The sequence below is a fragment of the Lutra lutra genome, chromosome 16, assembly GCF_902655055.1.
Source record: "Lutra lutra chromosome 16, mLutLut1.2, whole genome shotgun sequence".
Lineage (NCBI taxonomy): Eukaryota > Metazoa > Chordata > Mammalia > Carnivora > Mustelidae > Lutra > Lutra lutra.
The window spans coordinates 44,580,139-44,593,499 of NC_062293.1; the positions used below are offsets into that span (position 1 = coordinate 44,580,139).

A 13,361-nucleotide genomic window follows, 5' to 3' on the forward strand; every position below is an offset into this window, starting at 1 on the left:
AGATTCCTTGGTGAGAGGTACTGTTGGGTGCTTTCTCTAGTGAAACAGGCACAGCAGGGGACCCACCCCATTCCACCTCCCTGCCTGGAGCTCTGAGGTTTTGGGGCAGTGACTTTTTTTCACTTTGTGGCTGCTCATTTTGCTGGGTGGCTCAGGAGGGAATAACATGGTTTGAGAACTTTGAAGTCCAGAGATGCTACAGTGACAGCTGATGAAAGGGCTTGGGGCTTGGGAACCCCAGAGTTGAGTTTTTACACCATTGGCTAGAAGACATGCTGAGGGCGGGGAGCATTTATCCAACCAGGGGATCCTGGTGAAGATTGCAGCCTGGTGCACCCCCTGCCTGCAGGCCTTCCCTCCTAGAGTTAGTTTGCATTCCCCACCTTTCTGCTGGATCACTGGCTCCACCTAGTGGACTCCACAAGTATTGCTGTTTAAATTGAGGTGCTGGAGAGAGTTGACACACCCCTTCCTGAGTACTCGGGGGTTGTTTTGGTTAAAAAGAAAAAAACAAAAACAAACCAAAAAAAAGAAACCAAGGTTTCTGCTGCTTGGCTCTGTTCATTTGGCCAGGCAGGGCCCCTCCCTGCCAGGCTTCCTGTTGGGGCCTTAGGAACCAAGGGGACTTTTGGACTAAATCAGACAATTGTTCTATATATTCAGATTTCTGGCCTCTGGCAGCTGGGCATTTCATACCCAAACATGCAGCCAGCTTGTTCCGGGAAGCCTAAGGTTTGGTCTTTGTATTTGGTCAGGGTACTCCAGAGAAGCAGGACCAATAGGATCTGTATCTAGATCTAGATCTGTAGAGAGATTTACCATAAGGAATTGGTGCACGTCATTATGGAGGCCGGGAAGTCCCAAGACCTGCCATCAGCAAGCTGGACACACAGGAATGACGTATAGTTAGTTCTAGGTTGAGCCTAAAGCCCTGAGAACAGCAGAGCCCAGTGGTGTGAGTTGCAGCCTGAAGCCAGCAGGCTCAAAATCCAAGAAGATCCGGTGTTTCAGGCTGCGTCAGAAGCCTGGAAGAGACTCATGGCTCAGCTCAACTGGTAGGACGAGTTCCCTCGTATTCAGCCTTTTTGTTCTATTTGGGTCTTCAGTGGATTAGATGAGGCCCACCGCCCACATTAGGGAGAGCAATCTGCTTTACCCAGATTCAGATGTTAATTTCACTCAGAAACGCTCTCACCAACACACGCAGAATAATTTTGACCAAATGTCTGGGTACCCGTGGCCCAGGCAGCTTGACACATGAAAGGGACATGAGTTTTGACTAGATGAACACCTGCTACTCTCTAGCTGTAGGATCTGGAAAAGTGACATAACCCCTCTGAGCCTCACTTTCCTCAGCTTTATTTTTTTAATTTTATTTTAAGATTTGATTTATTTGAGAGAGAGAACAGAGGGTGGAGCAGAGGGAGAGAGAGAATCTCAAGCAGATTCCAAGCTAAGCATGGAGCCTGATGTGGGGCTCGATCTCACGAGCCTGAGATCATAACCTGAGCCGAAATCAAGAGTTGGATGCTTAACCGACTGAGCCACCGGGGTGCGTCCTTGCTACTCTCTTTAAGTAGGACCAACTCCCCGAAGGGGTGGTGAGAGGAGGGACTGGGATGACTCAGGTAAAGCCCGCAGCATTGGGTCGGACTCATCCTTTGTGACTGGGACCTATAAGACTTTTCTCGCCAGCTTTTGGAGCCAAGACCATTGCAAGGACCTAGGCTCAAGGCATTTGCTAGACAACAACTGAGTCTGCCTTTTGCAACCTCCTTTGTGAGGTTGGATCAGTCCTGCCAGGTGTGGGAGCCCAGATGAAGCCAGGTCCCCGCAGTGTTGGCAGGACAGACCCATACTCCTCCCTCCCTGCCACACCCCTACAGCCTTGCCCTGCTGCTCCTATAGTAGATATGCTGCAGCTGAGCAGAGCTCCTTAGTAGGGCCAGGGCCCCCTGCCAGTGCTGGCTCTATTCAGTTGAGAGTCCTGTGCCTGGTTCCATCTTGGGAAGGAAGGGCAGGGACTCTAGATCTCAGCTAACAAGTGGGGGCCCGCTTTCCTCTGCTAGGACCAGGGTCTTACAGAAAAGCTTGCTCCCCACAAGCCATAGACTCCTCTGTCACCCGTCTTGGGAGATGCCCTAAAAAGCAGAAGCAAGGCAAAGATATGGGTGTTGTCTCAGTGCTAGAGCACTTACCAGCTGTGCGACCTGAGGGATGTCAGGGATGTCACTTTCCCTGTCTGGGCTCCAGTGTACTGATCTGTAAAGGGAAGATACTGAGAATTTCCTCCTTCCTGACCTCACGCAGCTGTTGGGAGGTTTCCGTGCGATGGGGTTAGGCAGAGCGCTGTGCAGTCATGAAGTTTGTACATGTGCAGCTGGGACTGCTCAGTGTCAGACTCATTCTGTAGTTCCTGGGGTACCCAGAGGCAGCTCGAATAAAAGGCTGAATTGAGGGGTTCAGACTTTATCTAGCAGGAGAATCCAAAGTAAGGGTGGCAGAGTGTTGAAGGGATCACTGTTCTTCTGGCCTCCTCAAACCCCCTCCCCTGCCCCCAGGGCTTGGACTTGCCCTGAGCCTAGTTTCTCCAGGAGCGCCTGCTAGGGCTTTCTTTTGCTTGGATGATGTGCTGGCGAGCCTTCCACCCTCAGGGCTGTGGGCTGGTTGCCTCTGCCAGGAGGGCCTCCAGACCACTCCCATCCTGCAAAGAGAACGCACAAAAACACTAAATGCAGGTGCTGTTAAAGTACTTTATAAACACTGGCTTGCTTCTCCCTCACTGCGACCCTGTGAGGAAGGCACCACCATTGCCCTGTGTTAAGCTACGGAAACTGGGGTGCAGAGAGGTAACACCACCTACCCAGGACCCCCCAGCTGGCAAGTGGTAGGATCCTCGCCTCGGCCGTTCTCTGTTACCTCTCCCGAACAGGAGCTTTCGTGCCTTTGTTCTACCTCTTTCTGGCCATGTGGCTTTGGGCAACTTGTGGGGTCTTGGTACCCTCGGCTATAAATGAAGACAAATGCCTCCCATGCAGAAGGGTTGCTGCCAGGACCAAGTGACACAGGACCTGTGAAAACGCCTCGTGCCAGCCACACAGAGCACTGGTTCCTGAGATGGGAGTTGATTCTGTATCGCTCCTGGGATCTGAACCCGATTTTCCAGGAGGCCCCATCTCAGTTCCCAGTGGTACTCCTGCCTCGTGAAGGCCCCTGAAGGGAGAGGGGAGAGGGGACGCCACTGTGAAGGATTCAGGGCGGGAGAGGGGCACAAAGCAGAGAGCCCAGCTGCTGGGAAGGAGGTGAGAGTGGTCTTGGGCTCTTTGTCACTTGGCCATGATCTGCCTTCCCTTCTCCCCAGCCCCCACCGCAAAGGTGTTCCCCTTAAGCCCACCTTGCTAGACACCAAGACACTACCAGGAGCTTGAGAGACGAGCAGGGAGGGAAGTGCTGGGAAATCGAGATACAGCCACAGCTTGGCCTCCTGCACTGGGCACTGGTAGGTAGATATTCACCCTTCCTCCCTCCTCAGCTTGGTTTCCTTTGGTAGGACTGTGCTCCTTTCAGCCCTAGCACCCCACGTCATATGACCACGTTCCATAGGAACCATCCATCCCATTGAAACCTCTTGATTTGTCTTCTGGGGAGACCCTTTGCCTTGCCCTGTGAGCATTCATGTCTACTCACTAATTATTTTCAGAGCACCCACTTTTTATAAGAGATTGTTCCAATTGCTGTGGGGAATTCGCATGCACAGGGGCTGCCCCTCCATCCCCCCACATACACTCTATTTCAAGGCCATCTATGCAACAACCTTGAGAGATGTTCAGCATCCCAAGGGAGGGGTCATGTGACCTCAGGTAGGGGAACCAGGGAGGGGAGTCTGGGGGAGGCAGCCTCAGATAGCAGGAAGTGTTCTGCCTTGGCACTGGTCAGGAAGAACATTCTAGGTAAAGAGGGCTATGCAAGTTCTGGAATGTGGGGAAACCTCTGGAAGTTTGAGAAAAGGATAATGGTCTGCTGGGTACTGGGTTCAAAGGAAGAGGTGGGAGGTGAAGCAGGGAGTGAGCTAGGGCCCCCCACTTCTGTGCTCCCCACACCCTACCACCCCTGCCAAAGAAAAGGAGACTAGCTAGTGCCTAACAAGGGCTGACACTTGCCAGGCACTGCCCTACATGTACTAGCCCTCATTGCAACCCTGGAGTTGGTACTGTAATCCCATTTTACAGACAAGGAAACTGGGACCCTAGCAGTTAGAATGACTTGGCCAGGGTCACACAAATGGCAAGAGGCAGAGTGAGGATTGAAATCCAGAATCTAGGGAAGTTCTTTTTTCTTTGCTTATTTTACTGCATAAATAGTGTCATGTACTGACTGACACCCAGCATTTGCTTTATGTAATTAAACTCTATGTATGATTTTTGGAATGGCTTCTACAACAGAGGAGGAAAGGCAGAGGGAGGAGAACAGTTATCAGGAAGATGATGCATCTGATTCTGTCTGTGGCCTTAGTGGACTCTGCCTGCTGCCGGCACTGGCCCCTTGGGGTCAGTTCTTATTGGCGAGAGTCTCTTGAGCTCCAGCAAATCTGGAGGTGAAGCTTCAGCTTTTGCCCAGAAAGTTGGGAGGGCTGGGAATTGTCAGAGAGGAGGGAGAAGAGGCTTCTAGCCCAGGATGAGGCCTGAAGGTGAGAATGGCCCAGCCCATTAAGGGGAGACTGAGTAGGAGACTGTTGTCAACAGTTGGATTGGCTGAGTCGCCAGCAAGGGCCCCACTGCCCTTGTTTGGGCTGACTTGGTGGCTTCCTGTGGGCACAGAGGAGCAGTGTTTTAGAAAGAATAATCTGATGTCACCAGGAGGTATGACTGTTGAACAATGGTCTCCTCATTCCCTGCTTAAAACCCTCCAGTGCGTTCCTTTTCTTTTCTCCTAGTGGCAAAATCCAGCTCTTAGCAATGCTGTTAAAGGCTCTGCTGGATCTGACCACTTGACCCCTGCCCACTTCTGCAGGTCATTACCTGCTAGAATGTGAGCTCCAAGATGGAGCTTTGTCAGTTTTGTAACCAGATGTTTGTTCATCCAAAAACTAGTGCCTAGAACTGTGCCTGGCACCTAGTAGATGCTCAGTAAATTTTGGCTGAATGATTGAACGCACACTCTCCCCCAGACTGAACTCATTTCCTGTGCTCACATAGTCCTGTCTGTCTTCCCCCACTGCGCCTGCTGGCGTGGCTAACCCCTGAACGTTTTGGGGTATGAATTTCAATGTTGCCTCCTCTGGAGAACCTTCTATGACTCTCCCTTTGCTGCATCAGCTGCTCCTATCTTGTGCCCCCGGAGCTCAGTCTACTTTCCCAATCGTAGCACTTGCCACACTTCTTTTTTTAACTTCTTTATTTTCCCTGGTTACATCACTGAAAATTCTAACTTTACAGAAATATGTAATGTAGAAAGTGAAAGTCTCCTAAAGTCCCTTCCTACAGACAGAACTTTTGTGAAGAGTTGGTTGTATACTTCTCCTTATTTTTCCATGTGACATATTAGATATATGCTTCCCCCTGCCCTTAAATCATACTGGTACTGTTATGTAATTTACTTTCCTTATTCTACTTAATAAGTCTTGGACATTTTGTATATCAGTAAGTAAAGATCTACCTCACTCTTCTTTCTTTATGAATATCCCATAAGTCACTTGACCATCCCCTTCTGCTAGACATTTGGCTGTTTCTAGTCTTGCACTGGTATAAACATCACTGCAGTGAATATCTTTGTACATCTCTTAGTAGGATCTTTGTTATCTTTGTGATCTCTTAGTAGGAATGTGTTTGCAGAAAAATCCCTTAAAGTGCAGATGCTGGGTCAGAGGAGGTGAACCTTTAAAATCACAGTAGGTATTTCCATGTTATCCTTTCAGGGAGAGTTGTACTTCAGCCCCATAGTTCTGAGATCGTGTCCTACTCCTAGTACTGCCTTGGCTCATGATGGTCAGTCTGTCCCCAAGCCTGTCAGCTCCATAGAGGGAGACATAGTGTCCCCTTATGGCTGCATTGTGAATGCCCAGTGCACAGGAGGCCGTTAATAAATACTTACTGATTTAGTGGCTAAGAGAATGAGGGATGGAGAATGAGAGTGAGGGAAGGCCATTGGGTTTGGGGAGAGGAAACTCTCAGTGGCTTTGAGAGTGTGCATTTGGCAAGTGTCAGAAATCTCAGTGGGTTAAGCATCTGACTCTTGATTTCAGCTAAGTCATGATCTCAGGGTTGTGAGGTCGAGCCTCATGTCTGACTCCATGCTGGGTGTGGAGCCTGTTTAAGATTCTATCTCTCTCTTTCTCCCTTTGCTCCTCCCCACCTCCCTCTTTAAAGAAAGGAAAAGAAAAGAAAAAAGAGAAAAGCTCAGTCAGTGACCCTCACCCATGGGGCAGTCCATGCCTCTCACCCTCCATAGTGTGGTTCCAGCCTACTTCTCCAAGTTCACCTCCTGCCCCTTTTCTATTTTGTCTTCCCTCTGTGTTTGCTCACCAGAAGTTCTCCTTTCTGGCCTTCCTCCCTTTGCCTGCAAACTCTTCCCCTTTTCCAGCTACTGCTCAGAACCCGCTCTCCTGAGAAGCTTTTTCTCTAAGGCAAGGATACTTGCCTTTGTCCTGTGCTCCCACTGTGGTGATCACCAAGACACTCTCTCTTTTGTTCCTGTGGCCTTCACTTCCCATAGGTTGAGGGCACTCTAATGGCTGTGTCTCCCAGATTCGTGTTCGTAATGCCAGGCATCACTGGGTATGAAGGAGCAAACACCGTTACCAGGTAGATAGATAGGCAAGACCAGGGCTCGAAATGGAACATGATTGTGACCGTGTAGGGGCGAGATGCTGCAAACTCTGGTTGGGGTGGTGGCTTTAGAAGAGGAAAAGAAGGCAGAACCAAAGGGACTCGGTAAAAGGGATGTGGGGAGGGAGTGAAGGAAGAGTCGCAAGATGGCGGCCCTGCCAACAGAAGTAAAGAAGCCAGAAGGGGAAGCTGGCTTAGGGAGGGGGAAGGGTCATTTGCTCTGGATATGTGGAGCCGAGGGGCTGTTGGCAGGACTTCCAAGTGAAGAGAGCCAGCCGACAGTGGAGATGTCTTGCTTGGAGCTGAGCAGGTTGCTGGAGCTACACGTGGTGACGGGCCACCATTGGCCGGGAAGCAAGAAGGGAGGAGTTTGTCAAGGGGAGAGAGCAGCAGGGTGAGGCCGGGGTCCTGAGTGGGTGACTCCAGGAGGCAGGAGAAGGAAGGGCCCACCTTAGCCGGAGCGGTCAGACTGCTGAGGCTGCGGAGTAGGAGAGAGAGGCCTCTCATTTCGGAATAAGGCAGTTTGGAGACCTTTGGAGCAAGCTGCTACTCTGGAAAGAGGCGCAGGAGCCAGACTGAGGCAGTGGAGTGTGGAGGAGGCAGAAAGGAAGTTCAGGTCCAGGGCTGGCTCAGGGCACTCGGAGGGGGAAAGGAAGGGGAGCGTCGCTGGGACTTGTGAGTCATTTTCCCCCCGGGGGAGGACTGAGGGCCTCTGAGTGGTGTCTGTGTGCCCGATGGCAATGGAAGGGCATTTTCCTTACTCATTGGAATTTCCAGCCAGCTGGGGTGGGGTGGAGCAGAGACGCCTTGGATGTTTAGGGAGCAGCTTCTGAGAGGTTCCAGGGTTTGGGGAAGAAGTGGGTGTTGATCTGGCTATGCTGGTTAGGGGCGTGGGGAATGAAGACCGGGCTTCTCCAGGAGACTTCCAAGGGTATTTCATGCCCCCTTGGGCAGGGGAAGGGACACAAGAGGGACCCTTGGGCTCTCAGGCCCTTCTCCCATTCCACCTGCTCGTCTGACTCATGGGGGCAGTCCTGCTGTGCTCTTGAAGCTTGCAGGGTAGGAGACAGAAATGGTGGCAGAGAGCCCTGGGGCTGGCACACTTGTGCCCTGGGGAATGCCAGGCCCAGTTGTTCCCAAGCCCCAGGAGCAGCCTCACCCGCCCAAACCAAATGAGAAATTGTGGCTGAAAGGGCCCTTCAGATGTGCTCTGCCTATTTATAACCCAAGCAGGGAAGGGACAGGGAAAAACCAGGGACCGAGGGAAGGGGCGGGGTGGAAGGTGGGGTGTGCGTCTGTGGAACCCTCTCAGCCCTGAGGCCCCAAGAGCCTACCCCAAATCCCTCCATCTGTTTTTCAGCTTTAGTGACAGGGAGTCAGCCGTGAGGACAGATTCTCTGTGGCGGGAGCCCCATCTCAAGCTCAGAGCTCTCACAGACCTTTTGGGGGGTTGGGATAGACCATTTCCATTCTTCTCTATTTCCCTCTTCTCTCCTCAGCCCTCCACCCAGCTTGGAGGCTCAGCCAGGAGCCCTTTCTCAGTTGAGGTACCCAGTGTAAAGGAGAGGCAGAATGGCACACAGTTGACCTTACTTTGGAACTCCTTTCCAAAGAGTTTGAATCCTCCCCGCTGTGGCCATTACTACCTGACAGGGTGTAGGACTTGTCCCTAAGGAGGCTGGTGATAGATACACACACCAGTGGACAGCTCAGACACTGCATCACTAAGAGCCATGCTGACTGGTCCCAGCAACTGTATATTGACTGGGAGAGAGAATTGTGAGCTAGAAGCATCAGGAAGATTTCAGGAACTCCCTGGCTGGAGACATTGTGGAGGGGCTGGTCGCAGATTGAGGGGATTGGCTTGACTGGGGCTGAAGGGCTCACCACCGGAACCCTGAACTTCCACTTGGTCTACCTGGGTGGTGGCGCTGATGATTCGGGTCTACACCGGGAAGTGGTGGGTTGGTCGTGTGTGACGCTGAACTGGATTCCAGGATGCCAGTTCCGGTGAGGAAGTGGGACGGGGGGATAATATTCAGGGAACACGACCACCACCCTGTGTCTCCCGGACCCACACAATTCCCAGCACCCCTCAAAAAAACAACCAGCTGCAAGAAGGCAGCAGCCTTGTCTGTGGGCCTGATTCAGGTCACCTGTGTGTTTCATTTAGACATTTTGTTTGGTTTCAACGTCACTGATCTGCCACCCTTTTTAAACGGAGAGATCAGCTAAAAATCCACATTGCCAGCTTCTCTAGGACAATCTGAGATGGCACAGCCCGCACTGTCCCAGCAGCCAGCAGCGGGGAGCTGGGTGGTAGCTTTTCCCCTCCACCCAACAGCCCTCCCCGCCAACCCTCCAACCCCGCCCCCATGCCTACCTGGCTCACTTCCATTGATCTTAAGGGCTGCTGGAGTTTGCAGCCTTTGCCCTAGGTATTGTGTGGTGAAAGAGCTTTTCCCAGGTGCTGCCCCTGAACGCCTTCCCCAGGGGAGTAAGACTATTCTCCTCTCTAGCTGGGGCCTACACAGCCACAAACGTAAACTTCTCTGTCTGGATGGGCTTAGCCTCTGCCGCCCTTGAGGAAGCCAAGGGAAGCAGACTGAGGGCAGGAAGGGCAGCTGGTGTTACCCGCCCTGGGTTTCCTGTACCCTCTGCCATGGGCCTGGGCTCTGCAGGGCAGAGGCCCCTCTCCAGGCAAAAGCGCTCCAAGGAGGTGGGAGTGCGCGTCCCAGCAGCATCTGTGAGTAGGAGATGGGGCAGCTCACGCCAGCCAAGGTGGGCCTACCGCAGACCCCGGCTGGCACTTTTTGGTGCTGTTGTGGCAAGGCGGCCGAGGCCTCCTTTTGCACAAAGCCTTGTGCTCCCAGCCGCCGTGGCTATAGAAGCTGTTTCTTCTCACCAGGCCCTAGCCTCCCTCCGCAAAGGTGTCAGAACCGGCGGCGGAGATGAGAAAAGGGCTCAGCCTGGGGCTCTCCCCGGGTGCGAGCGAGGTTCGCCCGGCCCTCCCAGAGGCCGTGCGGGCAGCTGCTCCTCCGCTCCTCCCCCTGCCGGCCCGGGCTCTGGTGAGGGGCTGTAAATAAAGCCTGTCTCTGGAAAGCGGACCTCCCCCCGCGGCCGGCCCGTCTGCGGCCTCCCCTCGCCCCTCCTCCGCGCGCCAGAAGCCTCCGTCAGCCGCCGGCCGGTGACCGCAGAGAAGGAACGGCTCCACCTCACGAGTCAAGTCGTGCATTTCCTGTGTATTAATAGCAAACGCGAACCTCCGAGTCCAGAAAGGGCGGGATCTATGGGGCCGGCGGCGGCGGGGCGGCCGGCCCGAGCTCGCTAGCGGCGGCTGGGGAGCGCAGGGCCCCGCCTGCGCCCGGGCCCGGCACGCACAGCGGGAAGGGCAGCGGCGGCTGGCGGGGGCGCCTCCTCCTGCTCCGCCGCGCGGTCTCTCCAGGGACAGCCCTAAGCTCGCGGCGGCGGCGGCGGCGGGGCTGCCGGAGCTTCCAGAGCTGCCCGAGCGCCGCTTCCCCTCTCCCGGGCCGGGGGCGCGCGCGAGGCGGCCGGCAGCCCCGGCGAGCGGGAGGGCCGGGAAGCGGCAGCGGGAAAGGGTTTATAATGGAGCCTTTCATCGGGAGCCGGTGGCGGGGCGCCAGGACTGACTCCGGGGAGGCCAGCATGCTGGTTTAGGCCTGCCCTGCACGCTCTTCCCCTCCCTGCCCGCCTGCCTCCCTCCGGGGCGGCGGCGGCAACGGCTGCTGCTGCTGCGTGGACCCCGTTTCCTGTTTGCCCTCCGCGCCTCCGGCTGCCATGGAAGAGGAAGAGGAGGCTATAGGCTTTTTGGACAAGGTTCTGGAGGATGAAGATGTGTTTCTCCTGGAGGAGTGCGAGCTGGGAACCCCGACCAGCCCCGGCTCAGGGTCCCCCTTCTTGGTGGCCGTGAAGGTGGGAATGTGACACGCCCTGGATGCTTGTCGGGGGAGGGGCAGGGCTAGCTGCGCTCGGCTGCCTAAAGCTGTGTGCGGGCAGAAATGGCTGGTTTGCGCACAAACCTCGTGGCTGGGTGGAAGCCCCGCACTCTGGCCCGAGAGGGGCTGGCGCATGCCTGCGAGGGGATTCGAGGGGCTGAGCTCTCCGGCAGCTGTTCCTGGGGGAGAGGTGCAGTGCCTGCCTCCTCCCCATGGGCCAGTTGTCCTCAGCGGGAGTGGCAGCCGGTTTTCCCCAGGCCAGCTGTGCCGGGGGCTTTCTCTGGCAGTGACATGAGTCACCCGGTGGGCACAGCAGTGGTGTGAGCCTGCTGCCCCAGAGGAGTCGGCAGACTCGAAACCAGGAGGCCATAATTCGTTGTTTCCATGGCAACAATAGGATAAGTGCACTTGGGAAGTTCCGGCCAAAGGGGCCACTCGCCACTTGCTTTCTAGCCAGGAGACTTTGTCAGGCTGAGCTAAGGCAAGAGAGGGTCGGGGAGAGACTGGGAGCCAGAGGTCACTGAGCTTCCTTGAAGGAAAAGAATTGGATTAGCTGAAAAGGAGGTGATAACAGTTGGTTTGGAGGCAGGAGCCAGGAGGGTAGGCACTTTTCCCAAGGTGGGTGTAGGCAAGAAGCATCTGTGGGCCCCGGCCCACTCACTCTGGGGCTGTGAACGTTCTCCCCAGTGATGCCCCTGTCCTGTCATAGGAATTGCCTTGAAGGCAGAGCAGGAGGGGGGCTGTGCATCCATCCCCTTTTCTTCTCTTTCCCTCCTCTCCAAGGGCGGGGTCCCAGTGCTGCCTGGGACATGGCACCCTGTGCCATTCATTCTTCCTTTCTTTCTCATCCACTTCTGAGAGCCCTAACCTCAGCCTTTTGCTCACCTCCTCCGAGTTCTGCAGCTAGAATGGAAGGCCAGTGGGAATGTATGGCAGGGAGTTTGCAGATGGCCGGCTGGCCGTCCAGGGTGCCTAGCAGAGTGTCCATCTGTGCCCACCTCCCTGTTGGGCCGGTCTGCACCCCAGAGGGTGTGTCACGGGGGCATTGCTGTGGGCAGGAGGCTGCCACTGAGCCTCTCTGGCCTCTTTGTCCCTCCTGTAGGATGGGGAATCACAGCCGTGCCACACCCACACTACATTGTGGTTCCAAGGGCAAGCTAATGGAGGTGAAAACAGGCTGGAGACCCACAGGAGATGGCTGATGTGCAGCGTCTGGGTGCAGCTGTAGCTGTGGGCCTGGGTGCGGAGGAGAGAGGAGAGGTAATGGGAGGCTGGCGGTGGCTCACATCCCACCCCTGGTTCTCTCATCTGGTGCTAGCTCAGAGCACTGGGGTTCAGTCACATCTCCACCAGGCCTGCAGAGGTCTCTGCACTTAGGGTCTGAGCAACCTCCCCACCAGGAACAGGATGGGGGAAAGTCTGGCAATGAACCAAGAGCACTGACTGGAACCAAGAGCCAAATAGTGTGTGGGATGCGAGGTATAGGGGGTTTCTTGATGGGCCTTCTCAGAACCCCTCCCCAGCACATAAGGTTCCTTATGGAACCACCCTTACTCTAGACTCTGGCTTATACCTGGATCTTAGCCCATATTTCATTCTGCCCAGAACTCTGGATGTCTGCCTCCTCGATTATGCCCTGTTTTCCTCCAGGGCAAGGGCCATATTGTATTCACTGCTTGCTGAACATTGCAAAGAGCTTGGGATGGGGCTGGTGCGCAATGAATGTGTGGAGGGAGGGAGCGAGGCTCCGTGGGGCCTGCAAAGAAGGTACCCTGTTCCCGGCCTTGTTCTATTCAGAGGTGTTCCACCCCCAGGCACACATGACCCCTAAAAACCCAGACCCTCCCAGATCCCTGTGAGCGGCCTCTTCCGCTCTTTGTGGCCTCAGTTTTCCTGGACTTGTCTCAGCATGGGGAAAGGGGCCTTTCCTGAGTGTTGGTGAATTCCAGATCTCTCCCCCACACCCATCTCATCCTGAACACCTCCAGGATACCCTCGCTCTCTCTACCAAGCTTGGTCAGCTGGAGAGGGAGCCAGCAAGCAAGGTGGCTGCAGACGGGTGGGGAGAAACCTCATTGAATTGAGTCATTCAACAAACACTGTCAGGTTTGTTCTAGTCAAAGCACTCTGCCTCGCACTGGGGAGGAGACGGGATGAACGGGCATGATCCTTTCTCATGAAGAGTTCACAGCTCAGGGCGAGGGGGCAAGTGCACAGATAAAAGGACTAGAAAGAGAAAGTCCTCAGGGTTCCAATAACAGGGTATGAACTTTAGAGGAGGAGAGACCGCTTCTGTTTTGGTCAGAGCTGGACCGGGTGCGCGCGCGCGCGTGCGTGTGTGTGTGTGTGTGCATGTGTGCATGTGCATGGTCAAGGGGCACTTCTGGAGGGTGCGTCCCTGTCCTGGGCTAGGGATGGTCTTGGCAGTCTGCACGATAGACTCCTCTCAGCAGCTGGTGGGAATCCAAGGCCTTTCTCTCTGGGCTATTACTTTCCTTCAGGAGTACTTACCTTCAGCAGCGGCTGTGTCCCTGAGCATGTGTCCTATAAATCAATCTTGCTTTCAGTGTAATTTCTGAGA

General features: G+C 54.6%; 1 protein-coding gene across 5 annotated transcripts in view; it reads left to right on the forward strand.

Moving 5' to 3' along the window:
* ABR (ABR activator of RhoGEF and GTPase) overlaps positions 1-13,361 on the forward strand; it is a 179,336-nt gene that overhangs the window by 86,448 nt on the left and 79,527 nt on the right. Inside the window, exon 1 of one of the 5 annotated variants that reach the window (XM_047707800.1) lies at positions 10,067-10,757. The exons of the other annotated variants lie outside the window; for them this stretch is intronic. Coding sequence (XP_047563756.1) covers positions 10,623-10,757 — 135 coding nt within the window. The 5' untranslated portion in view covers positions 10,067-10,622. Of the gene's footprint in view, positions 1-10,066; positions 10,758-13,361 lie in introns of those variants that run through there. 5 annotated transcript variants of the gene reach the window in all.